The 26,274-nt window shown below is 39.2% G+C and overlaps 1 protein-coding gene across 1 annotated transcript in view; it reads right to left on the bottom strand.

Annotated features, from left to right (window-relative positions):
• The window catches only part of HGFAC (HGF activator), a 45,534-nt gene that overhangs the window by 2,778 nt on the left and 16,482 nt on the right, over nt 1-26,274 (bottom strand). The window contains exons 6-13 of the mRNA XM_061467978.1: nt 25,425-25,556; nt 23,904-24,014; nt 10,868-11,042; nt 8,483-8,568; nt 7,320-7,560; nt 4,559-4,698; nt 2,285-2,425; nt 1,068-1,216 (exon numbers count right to left, since the gene is read on the bottom strand). Coding sequence (XP_061323962.1) covers nt 1,068-1,216; nt 2,285-2,425; nt 4,559-4,698; nt 7,320-7,560; nt 8,483-8,568; nt 10,868-11,042; nt 23,904-24,014; nt 25,425-25,556 — 1,175 coding nt within the window. The remainder of the gene's footprint in view (nt 1-1,067; nt 1,217-2,284; nt 2,426-4,558; nt 4,699-7,319; nt 7,561-8,482; nt 8,569-10,867; nt 11,043-23,903; nt 24,015-25,424; nt 25,557-26,274) is intronic.

Here is a 26,274-nt window from a genome sequence, read left to right as displayed (position 1 = left end):
CCAGGGCAGGGAGTGAGAATCGGGTACTGTGCTGTATCTTTTATTTGTGCTTCCTGGATAAGGCAAGGAAGACTGGCCAAGGAAAGTAGCCTCTAGTTCTCTGGTGAGTATGAACACTTGCAGCCAATAACTAGAATCAATTCCCAGCTCTGGTTCAGAAGCCTTGAGCCACTGCTGGCTGCTGCTATTTCACTCTTGACACCTTTCTTTGGACACTTTTATGATCTCTATAGGGGTTCCAGCACACAGCATACATTATATTCTTCACTTTACATAATCTCACTGCCATCTATTAGCTATGTGCTGCCTGTTCCCACATTTATTTTAGTAGAGAATAACCTTCAAAATGAACTCTAGGTAAAACCTTAAGGTTTACGTAAGGACTAATCTGATCCTTCATTTAAAAATATTTTCATCTATCACCACAACAATTCTGCACTCTTATTCAGAACCAAGGTGTGATATAACTAAAAAAGGCATGCAAAGCAGTAAAAGCATGAGGTCATTTCATGAAGGACTGAAGTCATGAAACACCGTTTCCAACTGACTGATACTCTATACCATTAAATCCCACCTCATTAAATACTAACCTCAGCTCCTTCCTCCTCCAAACCCCACCACTGCTCTCCAGCTCCTACCCAGGTATCCTTATTTTTATTCAGGTAAGAGGCAGAAGCAGCTCAGGGATTTGGCTCCACACAAGTTCATGCTGCTTGGCCTGCCACAACTTCCCTGCCAGCTGCCCAGCAAACCATTGCCATCCCACTGCAAGCTCAGCCAGGGGTTAAAGCAACTCACTACACACTCCAGTGTGTAGCCATGACCTTTTATGAAGGTAGGAGGAATATAACACCCTGGAGGTCTTGCCCTTCTGTAGAACTGAATTGACACCAGATTACAAACCAAAGACAGAAGCAAGGTGGTGCAGTCACATAAGTTGTCTTTTCTTTAGGAACCTTTCTTTTCTTTGGGAACACTTTAATGTCAAAAGTGAGCACTGTACCACTGCAATATTTCTGGCAATAATATACATTTCTATTATCTGCAGAGAAAACTCACAGCGTTACCTGACAAGCATCAGATTTGCTATCAAAGTAGCCAGCACAGAACATATTTTCAGTGATTTCTGCTCCATAAATTTCAGGACTTCTGCACTTTTCCTCAGGAATGATTGGAATCAGTGTTTCTTGCAGGATATCTGAATAACCAGATACATCTTGAAAAAAATAACCCAGAGAGGAAAAGAAAGTCATTTTTTATTGAATGTGAAGAGCATGACATGGAAGCATACTGCACAATAGAACATATAAACACACTTAGCACATCCCAGTTGTATTGTGTGGTGGATCTCTTTAAAAAATAATTATTTTTCTAATGATCAGATCACTTTCTGCTCCTTCAGTCAGACTCCATGCTCTTTAAAATAACAGTATTCCATGTTAAGTCATTAATCCACTTCATATTCTCTCATTTTCTAGAGACTCATGAACAGTCTCTCAGAACTCCTGTCTTCTCCTCTTTCCAGATGTGATATTAAATCATCAATTTATTAAAAGTTCCATTACCTCTTTTTGCCTTTAAGTACACATTTAGATCAAGACAACATTTGCTCATACTAAATCTCTAACCAAAATTAGGCAGCCAACTCCCCCATCTTTCTCATCTGTCTACATCAGTTTCTGCCATCTGCACATCAAAGCAACACAGCCAAGCAGGAGGTTCATAATCCTGAAATTCCTCATCTGGATGGATAGGATGTATTTTTCCACCTTTCTCAAGCTGAATGTAAGCACTTCTTAGTCCAAAGTCTGGCCCTCTCCTGTAGATGTTTCCAAAGTTAATTACCGGTGAAGGTGAAGATCTCCTCCATTATAGACCTAGTATGCTGATTGTGTATGTTTTGCAGGTTTTGGCATCTATCTTGAGAAACCAGAGGTAGGGTTCATTCAACTAACATGTCAAGTCTTTGGACCTATAACTAAGCCACTTGCTCCCCTCCCAGTCCACGAAGATCTAGCTAGCTCATAGCTCAGCTCATCCTAAAATAAACACAAACATTTGGTCAAAGGAACCACACTCCAAATTCCAAGAACTACAAAGGAAGTTCAGGGTGACTATTTCAAATGCAAATGTTGTAAACATCTAAAGGTATGTAGGAAGATTCCCACCAGAAGTCTCTTGGAAAATATTTCACAAAACTATCAGTTATATAACACATAATTCAGCATTATTTTTTAGATATCATATTTTTTTTTACACAGACACCAACTCTTGTTTTACTCACTCTCATGCCTGTGTCCCCATCCAGAAATCTGACATTTGAACTGATCAGGGAAAACAGTGCTACTTTCCGGCAAGCAGATGGGCTGAACAAACTGGGACTTGACGGCACAGCGTTGACCATTCTTCTTAAGCTTAATCAAAGCTGCAGAACAGAAAATATAGGAGGAACAAAGTGATTGTTCCCTTTCTTTAATGGGATTGGCAGCAATGGGTCTCAGATACAACTTTAATTATCCCCTAAGCCTTTCTTAATTAAGATATTTCAATCAAAGACAGACAGGCTCATCTCAACAGCACCTCATTTCACCACAAATTGAAGGCTGAAAGATTCAGCTACTCCCCTTGTGGGAATATTTACTTTATGCTGTGCTCACTGAGCAGATTTTGCTTCACTGCCTTTGTAGAGAAGATAGAAAATACATATGTCTCCTCCCACCTTAAAGTTAAATAACCGTGACATATCCACAACTTTCAGCTGAAATAAGTGGGATGTGCAAGTGCTCACTGCTTCTAAAAGTCTGGCCACCTGCCTAATTCCGATTTGATTTGAAAAATAATTACTGCAAGAGCTGGTGTATTTAATGCTCTGTTATCAAGGAGTTCAGCAAAATTCAACATCTTGAAAATTAATGAATAGAAAAATCAGGATATTTCAAAACCAAGCTTCTGAAAGCTACAAAGAGTTACACAACCTGCACAACTTTTACTATCACTCCATGGGGCTGAAAACTGTAAATGCAGAGCTGTGCAGCATCATGAGCTTGGTACTGAAAGATGTCAAAAATAGGAGAAATGTTGGTTTCCCTGCAGCAAATCCCCTGCATTTGGCTGTAGAGCGACAGAGGGGTCATTGTGTTTGGAGTAACAAGAGCAGCATGTTGGGTTTAGGCACACTAGGCAAAGAGGACAGAGCTATGAGATGGATATGCCTGTTAGTCTTATTTCTCTACTGACTACAATTTTTGGCCATTGTGGAACATGTAAAGAGCATCTCACAAGCTGAGAAGCCCACACAAACCATGCTCAAATACTCAGCAGCTTTCCCTTCCTCACCTACCTCCTCTTCCCCACCAACTCTGCCTGCTCCCGAATCCCCTGAAATTCCCAGCAAACACTCATGTGGTAGTTGTTTCCTTTCGAAAAGCATTTTCAGCAGGAAATAACTCTTCTGCTGTATCAGTAGAAACCATTGACAGGGCAAAACATGCCCCCACAGCTTCCCCTCACACTCCCCCAATTTCTACCTGCTTGTTTTTGCAATTAGGCTCATCTTAGGCACTCCATGTTCAGCTGACCCTAGATCTGGATACTGCGCATTAGTGAGGCATGCCAAATTTGAGTGTAATTTCAAAGGTTAGGAGATCTCAAAGTGCCAACAATGGTTTGCACCAGGATATCTCAGAGCAGAGTAATACCCACATCCAGTTCGTCTCGTGGTACATTGTGACAGAGCTCCCACCAACACAGATTCTGAATGCTTTTTGCTACAGAGTAAAAAATATTCACCACCCAGGAGCAAAAAAAGCCAGCACATGCCTCACCTAGAACATCCCCAATGCCGTAGTCTCATAGACAAAGTGCTCATGCAGCTTGACACCCTGGGGTGATGTACCACCTTCCACAAGAGCAGATCAGAAGATAAGAAGCAAGTTGCTGATCTATTGTCATTCTGACTAATATTATAAGGTCAATCAGAAGGGCATTTAACTTTTGACTGATAAGACAGCTGATTTTTAAATCTCTCTCAGTGTAAAAAGTGACTCTTAGTAACACAGATTTTCAGAGCAGATGGGGTTATTATATTCATCTAGTCAGATCCTCTATACAATACAGACAATAGAATTTTACCAAGTAATTCCTGCATCAAGCCCACAGTTTCTGGTTCAGCTGAAAAAATGCCTAATCGCACAAAGACTTGAAGTGATGATGAATCTGCCATGCATCTAGGTAAATTGCTCCAAAACCTAATTATCATAATTAGTTAAAAATTGCAATTTATTTCTCATCTGAATTTGTCTTGCTTTCAGATGCTGTTATAACTCTGGTAGAACTAAGAATCCCCTGCTCTTGAAAGCCTTTCCTAATAGCTATGATTTGTCCTTGCCCATAGCTGGGGGTGGGGATTGGAACTAAATGATCTTTAAGGTCCCTTCCAACCCAAACTATTCTACAATTCTACGATTTTTCCACTATGAAGGTAGTTTTTTGACAAATCAACTAAACTTAAAACAAGCTGAGTAAATAAAAAATAAAATTTTGAAACAAAAATACTCACCAATATCATGTTCAGTAGGGTTGAACACAGAATACTGAGGATGCAAGATGTATTTCTCTATTTCAAATGTTTGTGTTACATCGGTTGTTTTATTAAATATATGCTGACCCAGAACTACTGTAATAGTGGATTTTAGTGGACTGTAATAGAAAAGAGAACAAGCAGTTCTGTGATTAGCAAGACAAAGGAAAGCTATTTTCCAATGGCTGCATATCCCTTGAACTGTTATAACCTCAGCCCCCCATCACATCCATTATTTGCTCTCTCATAATGCCTTGGCTTGTTTCCCAGGCTTCCTACCTGTTGGGGCTAGGAAAAAGATGATTAATGTTACAGTGAGTCCCAGGCTCTGTGGGTCCAGATTAACCTAATTAAAGGCTGTTGCTCCTTGACAGAAGGAAAAGGCAATCAGAGGTTCTGCTGCCCAGCTGCTGTCTGGCTAACAAGCACCGTTGAGGGCTATAAACCCTTCTTGTTCTAGAAACCTAACTGAGACAACTTTGGCCAGATATTGCCAATGTGTACAAAAATTACTGGGGAAGGAATGGGGACCGAAAGATGAGGCAGGATGGATACCTCATTTCTCTGGGAAACCAAGACCTTAAAAACACCATAGCCATGTGTCAAGATTTTAAAAGCGCTCACAAATTGACAGCTCAGGAACATCTGGGCAGCTTCCACCTAAGAGCTATCACCACTTCTGCTCTGAGATTAGATTGATCGGTGTTAAATCTCCTGTCTAGAATAAGAATCATCTTGGTGGATGAAGGTTCCAACAGTACACTGATCTGAGGGGGAAAACCACACTTGGAGGTGAATGCAGTTTTTGCAATTCACACCATCTTTTAGCCATTGATTGTTTACCTTAAAAAGATCACAGTCCTTTCATATCCAGTGTCATAGGACAGAAAACTGGTAAGAACCAGTACAACAGTTGGGAAGAAAGGGACATTTGGGAATAATCAGGATGAAAACAGTGCTGTTCAGGAAAAGCAGTAAATTCTCTAGCTTTGAAAGCAACAGAATTAAAGTTTCACTCTTGTTTTAGAATTAATTTAATTTGCATGTACATAAGTCTGAAATTAATTTAGTTAGCAAGGGTCTTGAGCACTGGAGCACTCATACGTTTTGCTCTCCAGTGCAGGAGTAGAAAATACCTGCTGTCACGTGTCATACACAAATGCAGAGTGGTTAACATCACTGCAGCTGCCCTCGTTGTATTCCTGTGTATCAGCAGTGTCCATCAGATACAAAAGTACAAAAGAACTGTGGACTTTCCTCCAGTGCTGAGCACGAAGCAATGGTCAACAATAACGTACTTAGAGGAAAGAGATTCTGTCTAAATTGTAGCACATTCAGCCCCCAGCTACCCTGCGACAGTCACTATAATTCTTTAAAAAAAAGGAAAATGCAAAGTTTATTTTTTTACAGCTGGAAAAGAAGAGGACAACAAAACTTTCTTCAATCTATATGAAAGGCCAGGATTTTCTCAGTATTCTTACAGTGACAAACCAACCCCCTCAGAAATCAGATTTTGGGGCCTATAAAAAAGGAGTAGAAGTGCTTCCCGGAACAGTATTTAAAAGAGAAGAGATTTTAAAGGCACTGAATGGTTCTATTATGACTTAAAAATGGTTCATTCAGGAAAAAAAAAAAAAGAAAACAGGAGGGGTACAGAAAAGGAAACAAAACAAAACAAAAAAGAAGTTATCTGCACAGGTATCTATTGTCGCCTAGCGGAAACCGGTTGGAACTGTGGCTAACAGAGGTACTAAATGGAAGAAAGAGTGCAAATTACAATGCAGCAATTATGGAAAATCTGTATGTACCAAACCACCAGCTGGAAGTGGGTGGAAATGTCCTGAATAGCTGCCAAAGTTAGTAGCTATTTCACAACATTTGAAAAACAAATGCGTTGTGGCTCGAGATCCAAATGCTTCAGTACAGCATTCACAATGGTATTATTAGCTCTACAAGCTACCAGTGTATGCATTCTGGCACAAGATTTTCTGTTTCTCTTGGCTTCTTTACTATGCAAAGGAACAACGGGTATGAAATGATGCAATGTTTTTTCCCATCTATGTGATTATACAGAAATCAGGAAAACTATTCAGCAATTGTATAAAGTGCAATATTAGAATAAAGTAAGAGCATCCTGTGGTCAATACTCTCTCCAGTGTCTCACATGAGACAAAAAAAAAAAAAAGATGAAAAAGCCCCACGAAAAACCTCTCAAGGAAATCAGCCTCAAAGATTTAACAGTTCAGTTCTTCCCTTTGGATTTTTGTAAAGCTCAGCCCACTCTATTTGTGTCAACCAGCAGTAATTGATTGTCTCTAATAAATCAGTCCTTGGCCATCACAGCCACAGCAGTGAGCAGTCATCTCTGTTATATCTCAAAGCAGGTATAAACACCCAAAAAAAGTAACTGAGAAGAGAATTAGATATATCCCCCTGCAGACTCCTGCACTTGCAAGCTCCCAATCTATGTCCTGCTCTGCATTACCTTGTTCCATCAGTCAGGTCATTTAGTTACTTTAAGACTCCTTAAGGAGCGAGATATGGGCTTATGAGATAATAGGACTCCAAGCTATTTGTTAGCTCATAAATGGCAACCAAATTGAAAAAGAAACTCTTTTTGAAACATTGGTCTTTTATAATCTCATCTTCTATCTTACTTGTTTCTGTTTGGGTTTGTTGTGAGTCACAAGCAGACTCTGAGGAGGAGAGGACTTACTGTCATGCTAATGAGTGAGTTTACCTGTTAGCAAAGCAGTGTGCTGCTGACACAACCCAGCAAGTCTGAATAAGGCTTCCACCGCAGAAACTCTCTCCAATATATATAGCTGCTGCCCAAGGATGAGATCCAGGCAGGGATGAAGATCCCCCAACAATCCTAGGTCTCACAAAACTTCTTTTTTTGTGTCTTCTCCCACATGGTCTTCTGGTAACTGCAAAACTATCTACATTGTCTGGAACTAGTGGCTTCCTTTCCCTGCTTGCTGAGATATAAAGGGATATGGCATCAGACTATAAATCCTTGTGATTTCTAAGGACTAGAAATTTTATAAGCATCTTAAAATGAGAGGATTTTTAAATTAGCATTAAACATTCACGTACAACTGGATCTCATTCATGCGACTTGCAAGACTGAAAGCTATGTCTATTCCAAACACTGCCTGTGCATGTACTAGAGTAAATCAAATGTTGTGAAGGTTCCCAGACACTGTTTCATTTACCAGTAGATATACAACCTTCACCACCTGAGGAGGCACAACAGAATGCATGGTACATCACATCTTCATTTGTCGATTCTGCACTGAGCTTTGCCATTGCAATAGCAAAGACTAGGATGCTTGTGTTAGTTTTGTCTACTGAATACATTAGAACCAAAGAAGGAAAATAAAAAGATGTACTTTATAAACTTCTGTTTCAGATTACAACTATGTTCTGAAGGTCAGCTACAATGTTAACAACAACTAAATAATAATTTAGGGAAGAGCAGAATCCTCAGGTTTTGGAATTAAACACTGTATCTCATTACAGCTTCAGGCTCCAGTCCTTCAATTCACTTACAGAGGCCCATTCACTTCTCTGGGCCTGTAATTCCCTGAGTGATGACAATTTGTACCAAAGCATCAATCATTTCTGTGGTCTTGCAAGTTCTAGCAGAAAGTTGGTGATATTGGGATGATTGTGACGGAAAGCAATAGTGTGACACCACTATTATTTCAGGACAAATATCCAGCTCAAAAAAATGCAAAAGAAACCTGTTGTTGCCATTTGACTTAATGCAAGCAATAAAATATTCAACACTCCTGGAAACAGTAGAATATTCAAAATTATACAGTGGAAGCTTGTTCTAGTATCAATTAACCTTTCTTCATGCATTCATAGCACGGGTTTTAAGAGAGTTTTACATACCACAAGATGGAATATCACAATACTCCCAAGACAAACTGTTGTCCTTCATGATGTAGCACCATGGCTTCTCATCATCATCTGGATTTCTAATTAAATCAGGGAGAAAGTGAATTACAAGCATTAAACACAGCATTGTTCCAAGCTTCCCAGAGGCTTTCTGCTTTTTTCCTCTTGCACCATGCAGAGGACTGACAGGATTCTCAGGTTTTGAGCCACCTGATGAAGTGCTGAAGCACCTGCTAACCCCTAAATGCAGCCTTTTGATAGAGTTCATCATGCTTACAGGCAAGCCAGTCTACAGTTCTCTAGGACCTGAAGTACCGACACATGACTAAACACCTGTAAAATTTGCCTACAAGTATTTGGATGCATGAACATGTTCACATGGTTTAAATACAGCCCACACTGAAGTGTTTTAACAGATAGCAGCTCAGCTATTTTCAGGACTAAATCCCATGGGAGAGGTTCCTTTTTTAGGTGATTTTATTAAGCAAGGAAATTCCAACACAGGTAGATTCATAGAAAATCCATCACAAGAATAGCTAGCACAAATGAATTTGGGAAGCTCAGGTTCACATTCCCTTGAGAGTCTGAGGAAAAGAAAATACTGTGTTCCTCAGAAAGGAAAAGAAATAAAAGGAATATCTGTTTAGCTCTTTGTTACCTTGGTATTAAAGAGGTTTTGGGTTAATTTCAGTATAGTTTCGCCCTGGTACAGCCTAATTGTCTTCATCAGTGCCTTATAAGTAACCAGAAATTTGCCCAGTTTACTCCTCCAAGAATACAGGTAAACTTTGAAGATGCAGAAAGATGTTCCGTAGAGCAAGAAAAGTAGACAAGGCACTTCAGGGCTCCAGATAAACAGTAATTCTAATTTCAGCTGGATTTATCAGCAGCACTGTCTATTATTGTAAGGTTCTTCAATATATTTTTTTTTAATATAACTGCTTTTCAGAAAAAGATTAAAGCCCTTTCAAATTCTCAGAACTGAAGCAGCAACACAGGTTGAGTCATCTTCCACCAACAATGTTTCTAAATTAGACTGTTTGAAGAAGATATCTGCAGGATTATATAGTGCAGCAGAGATATCCCCAGAAATTATAACAAGCTGACAAAAAAAGTGAAAAGCTTTTTTCTCAGCTCTGCAGAACATGAACACATCAGCTCCTACACCATTTTGTTCTCTGCATTTCAAATCTGCAAGTGAATATTGTGCTTAAATGATGCAAATCAAAGGGATCAAGTTTTATCAAAGCATAAAATATGTGCCTGGTAAATTGCCATACAGTGCTGGGACACGATGGATCTCATACCTCAGTGCTTGGATTGGGACCAAGCCTTGGAATAGAAGCTGACCTGGGCTAAGGGAGGGTGTAGGAGCTGCTTATTTTCATTTTGTGTTTGAAGGAGAGGAAGAGCTACTTTCAGCATGCATGCATGCTTTTTTTCATCAAACAAACTAGGAAGTGCAGTACTGTTTTTCCTGAAATACTGGTCTAACTTACACATTGGGGGGGGGGGGGGGGGGTGGTGTAGAAATACAGAAATAAAAAAAAATCCATCCCACAACACCAAAATCTAGACATGAACCAGTAATTTAAGGAGAATCATCTAAAGTTTGCAGCTCCTAGCATTCGCGTATCTCCACAACTCTATCTAAACTGGAGCATTTCCTTTATTTGTGGATATGAGTTGAACACCTCAGAGACAGGGGGAACATAAAGTCACTGAGGAGAAATCACGAACCTACCTACCACAAGCTATTTTAATTACAGCTGAACAGAAAACTTCATCAGAAATGCAGTTTATTGATACATGGTTTCATCAAAATTGAAACACTGTTAAATCTTATTTGGCAGTAGATTTGCTTTGGAAGAAAACCAGGAGAGAATTTTGACATCCCATTTCAACATTACTGAAATACAGTGCTTTGATTTTTTCCTTTTCAAATAACTTTTAACTTTTGAAAATATTTTCCTTTATGTTACTTGTTTCATAATATCAGAATTAGAAACAAAAGGTTAACCGTTTCAATTTGGCTACTGCATTTCTTTTCCCTTTTGCATAGTCATTTATGAACGATTTCAAAGGTTTTGCACTATGGTCTTGCTTGAGAAAAATAAAATAAAAATCCCAGGAAAAAAAAAAAAGACCTGGAATTTCCAACGTTATTTTGTATCTGAGCTTCCCTTGAAAGACCCTTGATTTAGCCTATCTACTAGATCTTGTATTCTGTACAATTGCATCCCCTGCGTCAGGCTGTTAAGTCAGTCTAGCTTTTCCGAGGCAGGGATAACACCTGCTTTGAGATTCCTGCCCTTCTCACTTTCACAATACATCCATCTCTTGATTTACAAGCGCAGGGCAAAGGAGAACTTTTCTCACCTGCAATAAGAGAATGGCCCCAAGCCAAGCTGTACTGCTTTCTCAACACTGTCAACGTGAAGCTCTTGGTACAGCAAGTCTGAATTCCAAGGCAAGCAGCTGTGTCCAGAAATGGTTGTCTTTGCTGTACCTCTGTACTCCGTGCCATTGCCAACATAGCACCGATGGTTGGGTACTGGCAAAATACAAGACACTGGTCAGGAATCAATGCAAATTACATGTTAAATACTTATTTCACAGCTGAAGTCCCATATGAGAGCCAGTGGGCCCCATTCTTTGCAGTGCCTTTCACCTTTCACAGGAACTGAATGCAACAAATGAACATCTTCTTTTAATTGAAAAAGAATCCTGTTTAAAATTAGTAGTGAGCTAGCCTTGTTTAACACATGCACAAATAGCTATTCAACAGGCAGAAAATTAAACCTAAAATTTGTACTGCGTATGGGAGATTTTAGTCAGCAATCTGCAACACAGTCAGCAATATGGCTGGGATTCCTCCTGTCTAATTTTAGACACAACTGAGCTCATCACTGGAGACTCCTTCTTTAGTCAATTAAGAGAAACAGGCATTTCTAGAACCAAGCTGATCCAGCCTGCTTTAAGTGACTTTTTTAAGATGAGATGAATGGTGCCATGCAGTCTTGACTACATTGACTGAAATCTCTATTGACAGTAAAGGGAGCTTAATCCAACCAGCTCAGAGACATCTGTGTTGCAAAGTAATGAAAACCATCCTGCCCTTCCAGCAAGTGCTTAAAAGGTCTGATTTTGAAAAACACTTCTTTTTATGTCCTCATACATACCCATATATATATATATACTGTGCCCATGTGTGTTATATACTTGTAACTAGATATTGCACATACATCAATTTTGTAAAAAGAAACTTGAATAGTAGATTGAATTTTCTTATTTAAAACACATTTCCTTTTCACCTGCACATGGGTTATTTCTTCAAATAGGTCTGACACATACATATTCTATGACCTGTATACCCAGCTGCCAAGATCTATAAACGGCACATACCAGCATTATGGCTGAAAAACATATGTGGATGCATTTGTATACCAATAGCTCCACTAAGCAGAAAGTCTACACCTCAAAACACAGCTCAAAGTATCCCAAAGGAAACACAAAACCATCTAATGTACAAAGAGGATTAATTGTGACTTGAGCCTCAGAGGGCTTCTTATCCCAGCCATGTCAGTGTGAGTTATCCTTGACATCTGCAAGACTGGTGGAACCTTCTTCTATACTTATAAATGTGCTTAAATATATAACATCATGATATTGCCTGACTGCTGAAAAACACACTGTGAAGATGATCTATCACACTACAGAATGTGGACAGCTCTTGCCAAAGATCTGTTTACTTTGACAGAACAAGGAGACACATGAACTAGGGCATAGAACTAGCATTAAAATAGTGAATCACAGCACTGAACTGCTGATGTCAATTATTTTTTGAAGTTACTAGTGTGCCAACAGACCTCAAAATCACAAGAAAGCATAGGAAGAGGTCCTATTTGAGACCTAGAGGTCAAGAAGTTTGGTGCAAATCCTTCTGTCTGAGTTAGCATACAAATACGTGGCAAAATTTGCTTTCTTGCTTGGCCTCCAGACACTTGTGAGATGATGAGACAGCATTTTCTCCCACTTGCACCTTGAATCAAATTCTTTTTATTTCAGTAACTACGAATATAACATTACATCAAACTCATATTTTAGCAACCATAATCTAGGAGCTCCCAGAAAATAATGTGTCTATCATTCGTATCCCTAGCAATAGTAACCATTTCTTGGCAACCCTACCATTTATTTTCTGGGCAAGTTGCAAGTTATGCTGCTTTGTTTGCCTGAAAGAGTGTCATAAAAATACCATTATCATGCTGTATGCTAAATTCTTTCAATTATCCGTGGAAGTGCCAGGTGCTATTTTTATTTGTACAGTACTTATTACATTCAGAAATGATTTAGAGTTGACTACTTTTATGAGGATGAAACAAGAAATTATGGTTTTGGTGCAGAACCAGGGCCATATTCCACAATACCCCCGGTTTGAACATCTTGCAAATGGTGTTTACAAGTGCTCATCCTTGTTAGGTTTAAAATCCAATACATTTCTGCTTTATCAGGTCTGCCAGTCATTGCTAAAGCTGCCAGAAGATTTTAGCTGGAAGAATTTGGCCACTTTCTAAATCATCCCTCATGTTCTCCTTCTGTAACTAAGAAGTTTAGATTACATGTTGCACTTGTTGAGAGGAACAGTAATATCTCTCAGTTCTTTTTTCTTTTCAGTTTTATAAGGAATATTTTGGGCACAGGAGTAAAGTGACTTAAACTCATATCTTGTGGAGGAGCATCTAAGTTAATACAGTTGTTTCATTAGAAGCTTTCCATTGATCTATTCTCTACTCCAGCAAGCTGTATTTGACTGGCAGTATCAACACAGTACCCACATCACCACTCATTAAAAGGCATTGTATGCATCTAAGACCATTGAGAAGTACGTGCAAAGCTGAGTAGATCACCTATAATTCAGGAGAAACAGTTTTCCAAAAGAATCTCTGCAACTACTTCAGCCGTACAGATCTTTTGCTTCTAATACTCTTTTTTTATTGCTGCAGCACTGAAAAAAATCTCTTTTTCCCTCTTTGTCAGAAATGATGTGTAGGTGGTCTGCTTTCAGCAGTTCTTGAGGGATTGCTCTGACTGGGAATTGTTCTTTCCCAATCCTTTATAGCTTGTGCAACTTCTCCTAACTCTGAAACATATTTATTTTCCTATGTGGAAGAAAGGAATGGACAGCATGACATATGTATTTTTCCTGTTCATTCACTTCCCTCTGGTACTGCCAACCACTATGTTGAGTAGAAATAAGCTAAACTTTCAGATGAGGAAAGTTTTGATGCAAATGCAGATTCAAGTTAATGTGCAGACCTATGTCACTATCACTGCTGTTCATTTCTTCTCAAGCAAAAAAAAAAAAAAGTAAAATTAGAAATAATTTTTAAATCCAAAAGTTTTAAATAGTTCACCTAAAACATTCTAGTTGTGTTGGGATGGCATATTTTATCTGCATGTCACACCAATTCTTTGCCTTTTCATTTTTCAGTAAAAAGCAGTTTCAGGTCTTAAAATTAAAAGCAACCTGAAATAGCAGTTATCCAACCAGTTCTAATTACTAACTTCCTGAGAACACTTCACAAGACTTTTTGTCAGCAGATCTTGCTTCAAAGTTCTGTAGTTATATACTTGAAGATTTTTAGGAGTTTCTTTTGGAAGCCTTTCTGTAGAAAACAATGTCTCTTTTAGATTTTCTTTTCTCCAAAACATCTCATCAGCAATCTTGCTAATATTTTTGAGCTTTGACTGTATTTTCTTTCCAGACAAGCCGTTTCATTCTGTTAATAAAAATACATTTTTCCCCTTATGGTTCTAATGCTGGGATGGAATAGTTTTAAGTAAGTCTTTCATTCAGTAATGCCTTGTTTTATCCCTGAACATCCTGTTATGTTGCTATTAAATACAATGTTAATTTGGTTTTTTGTATTGCTCTGTATCAGCTGATGTAAGCTTCTGCTTAGAATTGGCTTTACAAAAGATCTTCTCCAGTGTCTCCGTTGTCAATTATCCAATGGAAGAATTCTTTAGAAAATCATAAACTAAAACAAAACCTTGGTGGAAGTAGGAGAATGTCCTTCATCCAGAGCATTACCTGGAGCAAATGTCCAGTCTTCTTGTAGTGCCACAGGAAGCTCAGAGGCAAAGGCTTGAAGCTTGCCCTACATCCCCTGCTCTGATCAGAGAAAGCACTTGCTAGATAGCAGCTGGTTTGCAAGACCGCATCTGTATGTCTCTGAGGCCTTCCTTATACATCTATCAATGTATATTTCCACCTAATCCTGTTTCATCTTTTAACAATGAAAATGAATAGCAATAAGCAATGAAATTGTATGCCTTTGCACTGTTTACTGCTTACATTGCCTCAGCATTGCAGGATGCCTTGTTCTCCAAGGCATCGTTTGCAATGGTATAAGTTTCCTTCCTACATTAGCTGACCCATTGGATGCCTGTCTTTCGGATCATTGAATCCATCATTTTTTTGGTTCACCTAGAAGTTCCCTAATCTCCTTTCCTGAGTAGACATGAAATCCCCTCACAGATAAAAGGAGTAAAAGTCTTTGATTTCAGCGAGCTGCACTTTCCGCTGCTGCAAGGGCAGCTAACCACTAGCCTGAGCTGGCAATAAATGCATGACAGAGGTACTCTCCAATATTTGTAGAGATTGCTATTACAGGCATCACACTCCATCAGATAAAACACTGAAAAAAACTAGGTGTTCCAAAAGCAGTAAGGTAAATATTCCTATGCACAATGAACCAAACCACGCAGAGAGCTTTACAGGACATCCACATTAACCTAGCATTGCACCCCAAGGAAGATTTAGTTTATCTTTCATTGTCTCTCTTTGCCACTGAAAATCTCTGTAAAGATCTAGGAAGGTGGCCAGGTGTGCACTGACTGCACTGAAGAAAGCAGTTGCCATCTCTTTCACTCTTTGATGATAGAAATATGTAGTCTAAACGAGGAGAGCCAGGAGATTGCATGGCAGCAGCCCCAGGACTGGACTGTTACTGGCTTGAAACAAATTACTTCAAATTTTCATGCACTAATACATGTCTGTGAAAGCAAGAATAACAGCAAGCACTGTAGCTTTCAGGGTGTGAATATTAATGAACATAAACCCCAACTGAAGAAGAAAGCAAGCTATATATCTATTTAACTGTGTTTCTATATAATTCAGTAATACATCTGTGATGTTTATCTAGATTTCAATATTCCTGTTTGGACTTACGATTTACTACAACAGGAGATAATGCATGTCACTAATTTAGAACAAATAATTGATTGGCATAGCTGCGCTGTCTCCTGTTATTTTTGGATAACAATAAAACCTCTGGACTGACAACACCTAACACTGAAACAAATCCCTGCTGACACTGTAGCCTGATTGTGAAACACATAATATGTCAGAGCCAGCAAATAGGCAGAAATGTGGAAAAATTGGTATCCATTTGTAATGAATTAAATTTAATAGAAATTAACCATACAAAATAAGATTGGATTTCAGACTGTGAAAATAAAGTCATTTATATAACACAAAAGATCTCCCTAAGTTGCATCCTAACATAAGGATAGCACACTCCATTCACTGAAGCTAGATTTTAAATGTATTTCTTCTTCAAAGTAACTTTCTACATTTGTACTTGCAAGTACTTAAATCATCTGAGGTAAAAATTAAGAGATTTATGTTTCTTACAAAAGTTAAGCTACAAATCTACCTTCTGGGTAAGTTAAATTCCTCCATATGGAGTTTTAAACCTGGAACTCTATGAAATCTGCCAGTATTTTCTTATCTCTTAGAAAAGAAATATCTTTGATAAGAGGAACAGCTGGCTCTTTTTCCATTTCATTCTTCTATTGATTATCTTCAATACTCACACTAGAGTTCTAATTGCCAAGTCATATATGCAATCAAATAGGCAGGTATATAGAGCTGAAAGGAGTAATGTATTTAGGAAATAGGTTGCCAGTCGATAGGGGAAAGAAATTCCAGCAGCAACAAGCAAATCCCAGTGCTATATTCTTTTGACAGAAATACAACCTGTTTCATTGACTACCTTACAGGAATTCCAAGAGTATCAGGGTAATTCATAGTGAAAGCTTTTATTCTTTTGAATAAATCTGTAGGTCCTTATGTTTTAAGAGTATGACCCACAATTAGTCTCCAGGCAGGAAAAGGAACAAGCTGTATAGCAATTAATTTTTGAGTAGGATGAGCAGTTGCTCTATAGAAAGTAATGAGAAGGGTCTCTGAAGCACATGAAGTACCCAGCATGGGCTGGTGGGAGAAAGGCAATGGGAGAGACAAACAATGTAATGGAGACTTTTGCATTAATCCAAGGGGTGAGGTGAAAGCCTGTGAGCTGCTTAACCATTTCCACCACATTGTGCTTTCAACCACCTTCCTAACTGACAATTATACAGCAGAATAGGGTTGTGTGGATTAAGAGATGTCAGTGCCCTCACATTTCAAGAGATGTGCCCTCTATAAAACAGAATTAACTGACACCACTGTCATGCCTCAAAGAAAAAAAGACCTTTATGGTTTTGAATTAACCAGCATCCAATGACTAACACTGCTGCCAAGTCAGGCATTCTATTATAACAGTAAGCACTAAGCAGCTTCTTCATATTAGTAGTTGCTAATATTAATCATGTTAGTTTGTAGTGGGATTAAAACAGACTTGTCATCTAAAAAACACACCACTATAGAAACACAGAAGGCAACATAAAAAGCTTAGTGTCCACCAACGTCTGGAAAAACATTTATTTGTAAAAATAAGAAGCCCTTTGTTGGTCTTGAACCTGCTGTTATCTCTGTCCAAAGAAATTTTTGACAGTTCCTTGGAATTTGCCTTGTCACTCAACCCTTACAGAGTTAATCCTTGCTGTATGCCATACTGCTAACCGTACAGCTCAGTGTACTCTCTTCTCTAGTCCACATTTGCCAAGATGTCAAATGTAAATGACTAATCCGTATCCTCCACGCAAATGGTGCTTCCTACCTTTGCGTTTTTCTTTGCATCAGCCAAAGTCTTTATTATGATTCCTAACTCTATAAAGAAACCTGGGAGATCAGAGTAGCCTCTCCATTACTGCACACCTCCATAAATGACACCTTATAATTATCTTCTTGCAAAGCCATGTTGACTGCTAGTTTCCTGTTCACCATCAGCTATATTGGCACTTGGGGCAAGGAATCAGAGGTGGGTTCTTAGTTGATAATGCCATGCTCCCTCACTCCTTCATCTTCCAATCCCTCCTACCATTTATCACTGTATGTAATAGTTTACTAGACCTAGTTTTTCTCCATGTAACTTCAGCACTATTTGAATTATTATGAAATAATTCAAAATCTGATGAAAATCCAACCCACCACTACTATTTCTGCAACAGTGCCCAAGGCTTTCTCTAAATTATCTTTGCCTTATTAACCCTTGCCCTACCCTCATGCAATCTCCCAGAGGACCCATGAAACTTTACCCCAGCAAAAAACATAATCACCTCTCCAACTCACATCAAATTGTAATGATGCTTTTCTGTCTGCTGGCTCTGACCTTGTTATTACACCTCACGCTATTTCTTCCTTGTTTTTTCCTCTGGGATCCTAGAAAATAAAGAATCAAACACTAACCCAAAAGCATTCTAGTAGATTATAGATAACTTGTTAAACAAATCAAATAGCAAAGACTCATTATCTTTTTTCTCCTTCAGAAGAAAAAGGCTTAAAACTTTCCCTCCAGCCTCCAGAGCTGAATTTCCTTTACTGAAGTACCTACATTAGTAGAAAACTGCAAACACCCTATTTCAGTAAAACAGCCACTAAAAGAGTGGGTTTGCTGTCTTTTTCTTTTCTTTTATTACCTCAAACTCCCCCAGTTTAACCCCCAAAGATTTGGCCTAGAGGGTTTTTTTCCCTGTATGTAGTTATATATTCAGCTATTCTGTCATCTTCCTTTTCTAAAAATCTTCAACCTGTTTCTGACATACAACAACACATCTCCTTATGTAACCATAAGCCTTCCACAATTAGCATTCCAACTCATACTTTCTTTAAAGCTATGGTACCCTTCTAATTCAAACACTAGAAAATATAAAGAGCTTTCAAAAATAACTTCAACAACTTCATGTTTCATCATGACCAAAACACTAGCAAAAACATCGTTACCTAAACTTTAATCCAAAGAAAAGTAGAAACATATTATCCTCTGCTCCCAAATCTATCCTCTACTGGAACCCATAATCACAGTGACACAAATCCAGACAGGTTTTCCATGCACCGCTCTCTTTTCATTCTCATTTTAATCATGAAAAGCACCAAAATTTGCCATAACTCATCTATTCCACTGATTTATTGTGTTACATGGCTACCTAAATATTTCATATAATAAAGATAATAAATATCACATGTAATATAATAAATATTACATGGCTATCATCTTATTTTCACAAATAGTACTACAAGAACACACCCTGAACTGTTGCTGAGTCCTAATACAACAAATGGGCCAGAAATAAACCCTAGCTAGCCATAAAGTGCAATGTACCACTCAATGATTAAGGTAACTCTAGACCCCGAATATCCAGTTGAAAGCTAAAAAAACACTGCAATAAATAGCATTAAACCCCACCTCAGTTATCCACATGTGACTACCAACTACTCCTCTGATCAACAGTAACACAACCAAGCCACCTACAGAGACTAAGCGTTTCCGGAAAAACTTTGCAACTAATTAAACGGAATGAAGATTCCCCACTAATATACCCTTCAGTAAATCAGGAATAAACCTAAAAACATAAATGAGACTTCCAAATTTACTGCCACCACACACACAAAACCTGTAACAAAGCAATGTTAAGGAGAAGGAAGTGCTTTTACCCAGGAAATGGGGCAAAATATTTGTTTCCACCTACATATCAGCTAAGGCCAGTAGTGTGGGTGCAATGGTGGGGTTTCAACCACAGAAACCTAAAAGCACCAATCCCTTAATAAAAAATCTACAGCTCCTTCCTTCACCGTCCAATTCCCTTTAACATCTCCATAAATTCATATTATAGTGAATTATCTGTCCGCTGTCCAAATAGCTCCTCCTCTTCATTTAGCTATGTGTGCTCTACATTCACCCAGCATCTCTATCATGACTCCTGTCTGTTCAATGAAACACAAAACGTCGAAGTGATTTTACAGTTACATGTTCATAACTGTTTTTCACAAGTTATCACCTCCAATGAAGCTAAATACTTCTGAAGTAAAACATCTCCCAGAAAATTCCCTCTCCACTCCATTTGCCTATACCAGCTTATGCTGGAGATAAAATATCACCCTCACATCCTTCTGAGATATCACTTCTTCACCGCATTTATCACTGATGAAGTGACTGGGTCTGGATCATTTTTGTAACATCTCTGTACAATGAGACCACTATTGCTACTCATGCTTGGATAATTAATTATGAATCTTCACCTAAAACCTGGATCCAGATCTCAATCAGGAAGATCTCTGCCTCCGAAGTGAATGCAACTACTCTCTTAATACAAAATCCTTATTCCTGAAAATAAGTGCATGTTTAAGGGCAATTTTTATGAATTAAACTTAATTTGAAATGGATTTTTGAACAATTTTAAACAGCACTGTTTGGGAACAAATTTATTGGTGGTGTATCTGATTTCCTTTGAAACTGTACGAAATCTTATGCATATAAACTCTGTTAGAACTTCTTTTAAAATGGCAGTTCTTTCTTTAGTACTGAAGGTTGCTGCTTTAAGGGCTAGAAAATAATGTGTTACCACAAAGAATAGAAATCTATATTAGAAACTGTCTTTTGTATATCAATCTCCTTTTTTTATAGATATCTCCTATGTTACTTTTATCACCTCCCATATTTTTTTAAGTCAGCTCATCATTTGCCAGTAGCTACATGGCCATTATGATAATGGCTTGGAGATATATATGCATATATATATACATAATGATTATTTGCAAGAGAATTTTAAGATCAGTGAAAAGATGATTTTTGAGTACTGACAAGGACCCTGTAGCCCAAAAAAAAGGAACAATGGACAGATAAATAGGTAGCTGCAAAATCACAAAAGTTATGATTATTCTCTGTTACTCACTGTTCAGAGGGGGGAAATGAAATTACCAGGCAGTAGGTTTTAAGCTAACAATAGAAAATACTGTTTCTCATCACATCTATTTAAATTCTGGAACTTCTTGACACAGCATGCTGTGAAAGGGAAAAGTATGAAGGAGTTCTAAAGAGTTTAGACAAATTCATGGAAAACAGGTAAAGGTCTATCAAATATGATGGTCCAGCCACCTGCTAAGAAAATCCTCAACCCGGAAAATGAATTCCTAGTTATTTCCTGCTACTTACATTACCTTACTGTAGACTCTACAAAGTAGCAGTCATCCTCTGCTTTGCCAGTGCCAGTCACAATAATACTTAGAACCTGACCCAGGATGGCACTTCATTTATTAATATTGGGGGTGGGGAGAGGGGGTGACATCAAGACAAATTAGCTGGTTTTCCATTAGAAACACATAAATACTGGTTATTCTTTGTAAAAGTCAAGGCAGGGGACATCGGGGAGACCTCAAACATCACAGCCCAATAATATTACAGGGTGCTTACTGTTCATTGATTTTTTTTCTTTATTTAACCAAAAAGAAGACTTTTTTTGCATCCCAATTTGGGTTGCCTCTATAAATGAATAATTTAGAATAAAGTACATTTTGGAGACACTGTAACTTGCTCTGGATCAAGCACTATAAGCATAAACTATTCAGACTTAAGGGTAACCTCATAATTCAGTCCTGTTAGACAAGGGAAAATATACAAGGCTTTAAAAAAGGAAAAGAAAGAAAAAAAGCCAGCTGTGCTCACAGCATCAAATTGAAGGTTTGAAGAAAAAATTAATCCAATATATATTTAAAAATCAGTTCTGTGTGCTCTCAGAGCACAAGCTCCGGGTGCTTGCACCAGAACGCCATGGCCCTAGTGTGAAGATGCCATCAGGTCTACAGACTCCGGCACCAATTCAGTTGTTAATTTAGAATTACTAAATCCTGGCAAAGAGGCTTTTTTTCATTTTTAAACTCATTTGCAAGGCCCTGACACATACACACAATCCTCCAGTTCCCGTTTTGTGTGGGGGTGTTAGGCAGCTGAGTGCAGATGGATTGTAAGCATCTAGAGCCATTTGTTTAGCAAACCAAATGTGTGCTTGATTATTTTCAAGTAATCAAAGAGCACCTGCTTATTTCTTGTTCTCAGCTAGTCAGACAGAAACCAGTATTACAGCTATAACACTGTCACCCAGATATTTATAATCCAGGCCACGCTGGGTGAACGTTTGTGCACATTTTGGGCATGGGAAGCTGATAACGAAATAGGAATGGGAAAAGCAGTTTCATGTGAAGATGAGCAGCGCACAGTTCTCCCCAGGACACCAGGTCTCACACGTGTCATGCACACACAGAACTGGGAGGAGTGGCTGACACACCAGAGGGCTGTGTTGCCATTCAGCGAGACCTGGACAGGCTGGAGAGTTGGGCGGGGAGAAACTTGATGAAATTCAACAAGGGCAAGTGTAGAGTCCTGCATCTGGGGAAGAACAACCCCATGTACCAGTACAGGTTGGGGGCTGACCTGCTGGACAGTAGTGAAGGGGAAAGGGACCTGGGGGTCCTGGTGGATAGGAGAATGACCATGAGCCAGCAATGTGCCCTTGTGGCCAGGAAGGCCAATGGCATCCTAAGGTGTATTAGAAGGAGGGTGGTTAGTAGGTCAAGAGAGGTCCTCCTCCCCCTCTACTCTGCCTTGGTGAGGCCGCATCTGGAATATTGTGTCCAGTTCTGGGCCCCTCAGTTCAAGAAGTACAGGGAATTGCTTGAAAGAGTGTTTTTCAGTGATGTCCAGTGATAGGACAAGGGGCAATGGGTGTAAACTGGAGCATAGGAGGTTCCGTATGAACATCAGGAAAAATTTCTTTACTGTGAGAGTGACAGAGCACTGGAACAGGTTGCCCAGGGGGGTTGTGGAGTCTCCTACGTTGGAGATACTCAATGCCTGACTGGACAAGTTCCTGTGTGATGTATTCTAGGTTACCCTGCTCTTGCAGGGGGGTTGGACTAGATGATCTTTTGAGGTCCCTTCCAACCCTTGGGATTCTGTGATTCTGTGATCCATGCAGCAGCATTCACAAAGCCTGGAACAAGTGTCCCTAGGACAACTAGAGCACAAAAATCCAGATATCACTACAACATTGCTCCTTATGAAGGACTTGAAAGAATCACAAGCCCATTTTGCACAATTCATCTGGTACCTTGTGAGTGAAGGTTCAAGACCAGTTCATATGTCATTTAATTTGCCAGTTCTGCTATTTGTTATTCCAGGTGTACTGCTGGTCTCCCAGATCATTTCTTTCCCCAGCTTAAATAGCTGGCTGCAGCATGTCAACTATCAGAATAAGAAAAAAAAAAAAAACAGATGCCAAATCCACTGTTCATTACCATGATTTTTCACCCCACCATCCTCTCAGAACAACTAGGTGACCACGTAGCTACTGGGAACCTTGTCTTCGATTTTGATGAGCCCTGGGATTTTTATGCTCAGAAAGACATTGCCAGTAAGTTGATTGGATCAAAGACTGATGTGACTAAAAGTCTATTGAAATTTATGCCTAAAACCTGCTGTATTTGAAAAATAGCCACTGACATAACTTGAGGATTTAGCACATAATTAAGCTTTACAAGCAGATTTAACCTCTGCAGTGAGAAATGTTAAGTCTTCTGGAGGAAAGCTATATCAAAAACTATGTTGCACCTAATAAGAAACAACACAGAACTAACATGTGGGCATCAAAAAACATATTTCTCTGCCTTGATGCACCAGTTCCACTAAAGATCTTTGGGTAAACTATACTGGGCTAAAGGTGCTGTAAAATTAAAGCAGTAGATAAACAAAGGGTGTGAACTTTTAGTCTACTTTGCACAATAATCTGGTGCTACCAAATATAGTCAACTGCCAGATTTTGTCAGAGCATAAATCCCTGCTTCATGAAGGGTTGCATAGAGCGGGGAAGTGTTTGCAGTAGAGTACGGCTCTGAGACTGATGCTGCAAAATGGAGCTATGAGCTTATTTTATGGGCATGAGTAATTGGATTAAGAATTCTGTGTTTAATTTTCCGTGGAGTCAAGGACATGAACAAATATTTTTAGAATCGGGGTGTTGGTGGTGAAGAGCGTGTTATGTTTTACGCTGGAGGACTGCATTAATCGCTTGCTCTGTGTGACTCTTCAGTTACTACAAGAAATGTCTGCAAAGGCAGAATACAACACACAGGCCAAACCCACTCAGATGAAAACTGCAGATTCTCTGCCCAACAGTGGGTTGTTACACTTACCAATATTGCAATACTTTCCTGCAAAATTTCCTTTGCAATCACATACTGTTTTCCCACTGAGGGTAATCATTTTACATTCTCCACCGTTCAGGCAAGGATCATGAACGCAACCTACAAGCAGAAATGAAAGGTCAAACCGAAGTACAAGCTATTCAGGAAAATCAGTCCATTTTAACTCACTTTCATGCACCTTCTCTGTGCGTGTGCATTTTGGGGAAGTTTTCCCTTTTTTACTCATCTCAGACGTACACCTGATGTAAAATAAAGGAAACTCTGCTGATTTCTTCCCACTGAGGTCTGTCTCATTGTTTTCACTCTTATTGGATAATGTCAGCCTAGCTATTGAAGAATGTTATCAATGAACAATAGGTAAAATGGGGGTGGTGATTATTATTACTAGTGGTGATGGTGATGGCATTAGCACTTCTTTCTGTACAGAGGGTTCTGCCAATTCCAACTTTGCCATTGAGCTGCATTAAAATGTATAGTAATGTATCTAGTAAGAAGTTCAGTTAAATATTTTGAACCTGTGACTGGGGCATATTAAGTCCTATCAGATTTCCCAAGTCTTCCATGGACTCCCTAGAAAAGCCAGCTACTCTCCTAAAGAAAGCTTAGTAAAGACTTGTAGAAAGCAACCAACTCTCCGTCCTTCAATTTCCAGTTCTGTAAGGTGGAAATAAATGCATCTACCTATTTCAAATGACTTTTATGAAGTTTACTTGGTACTGTAAGTTACTTGGGAGGTTAACAGTCAGCCAGACTGAACAGCACAATAGCCATACCAGAGCATATATATAGGTGAGGCATATGGTTTTCTTATCATAATCTCTCCTTCCAAAAGGGAGGTGCTATGCTGGCTTCATCAGGAAAGTGACAACCCAAAGCACATGCCCTGCAGCTATCTGGCCAGCTGAGCTGGGCACCTCACAGCCCCAAAACAAGGAGGAGGCTTCATAACGTAAGCATCACCCCAGCCAGCAGTGGGGATGTTGGGACAAAAATCATGGGGACTCTGGGGCTGTTGCAGGGCGTGTGGGATCCTGGAGGCAGGTAGAGTTTACATGCTGGCAATTTCAGAGTGGGATAGGATTGGGAAGAAAACCCAGAGGTGAAACAGCAATATGAAGCAATTGTAGGTGTGCAGGGAAGAGTAGAGGAGGGTGTGGAGGTTTGGAGGAAAATTTTACCACTTCAACTATGCAACTGTTGCATAGTTTTACGTAAGGCAGATCAGGATTGCATCCCTCTCAAAGAAAACACTGACATATGTCCCTAAATATAGTGCATTAATGCATATAATTGCTTGCTCAAATAAAAATGGACACATTAAAGCGGTTTTCTGGGTCAGCATTACTGCTCACACATGGAAAGAAAAGCTGAAACGTTCTCTTTCGGGGAGAGTACATGAACTGCAAAAGCAGTATTACTGTGTGTAACACTGCTCAGCTTTGAAATCCTCGCTGTCCTTTATCCCCACTTCAAGCAGGCCAATAGCCATAACAGATGATAGTGCCTTACTTTTGTATTCAGCACTCCCACACTCAATCTGGCCGTCCACACACATGCACTGCTCCACAGCTCCTTGTTGGACTCTTGACCAGCTCATGCCCACATCAAAGAACTCGTAGAGACTGTTGTCAAAACATTTCTCTGAAACAGTTTAAAAACAACACAAGCTTTCTGAGGTTATTTCTCACAGGTAATGGCACCACAGTCTCCACCATTCCCTGCTCATTCTTTTTTCTTCTGTTGAGCAGATACATGTTTGTTCAGTGCTTCTAAGCAAGCCAGCCTTCATAGTGTGAAGGTACTAAAACACTGTAGCAGCAGCTCCAGGACCTTAAGGCAGAGGTAGGTTTCTCCTAAAGCCCTATGAGCATGACAGCCTCACCGTTACTTAAGTCCTTCTAAGAGTTCATTCAGCAAACACAAAAACTCATATCAGTGGTGTATACTTGTGTCTGTCCCACTTTACTGCACCATCTGAGATCATGGGCTGTTCTACAGACAGTGGATCACCAGGACTGAAAAGGGCTTCATTGCTTATTGTTGGGAGACAAGTGTAGAGCTACAGGGAATGTGGTTTAGTAGTTGACTTGGTTGTGTTAGATTAATCGTTGGATTCAATGACCTGAAGGATCTTTTCCAACCCAAATGATTTTATGAAAAGCATTCCATAAACAACAGCAAGTACGGCTGAAACCCATCAGTTTAAAAGACTAATTCCTTGCTTGGCACAGTAAATTGGGAATGGCATCACCATAAAACTGGAAAAATAACCCAGACAAAGCCTTTTGGCCTAACTGTCATTGAGAATTACTACCCTGAAGCTGTCCAAGTGCAAAGCTGACATCACAAGAAAAGTACT

Source organism: Pezoporus flaviventris, unplaced genomic scaffold (assembly GCF_033815535.1).
Source record: "Pezoporus flaviventris isolate CSIRO_AGI_PZ_B2104156 unplaced genomic scaffold, CSIRO_AGI_Pfla_v1 ptg000002l, whole genome shotgun sequence".
Lineage (NCBI taxonomy): Eukaryota > Metazoa > Chordata > Aves > Psittaciformes > Psittacidae > Pezoporus > Pezoporus flaviventris.
This window is presented reverse-complemented; position numbering and strand designations above follow the sequence as displayed.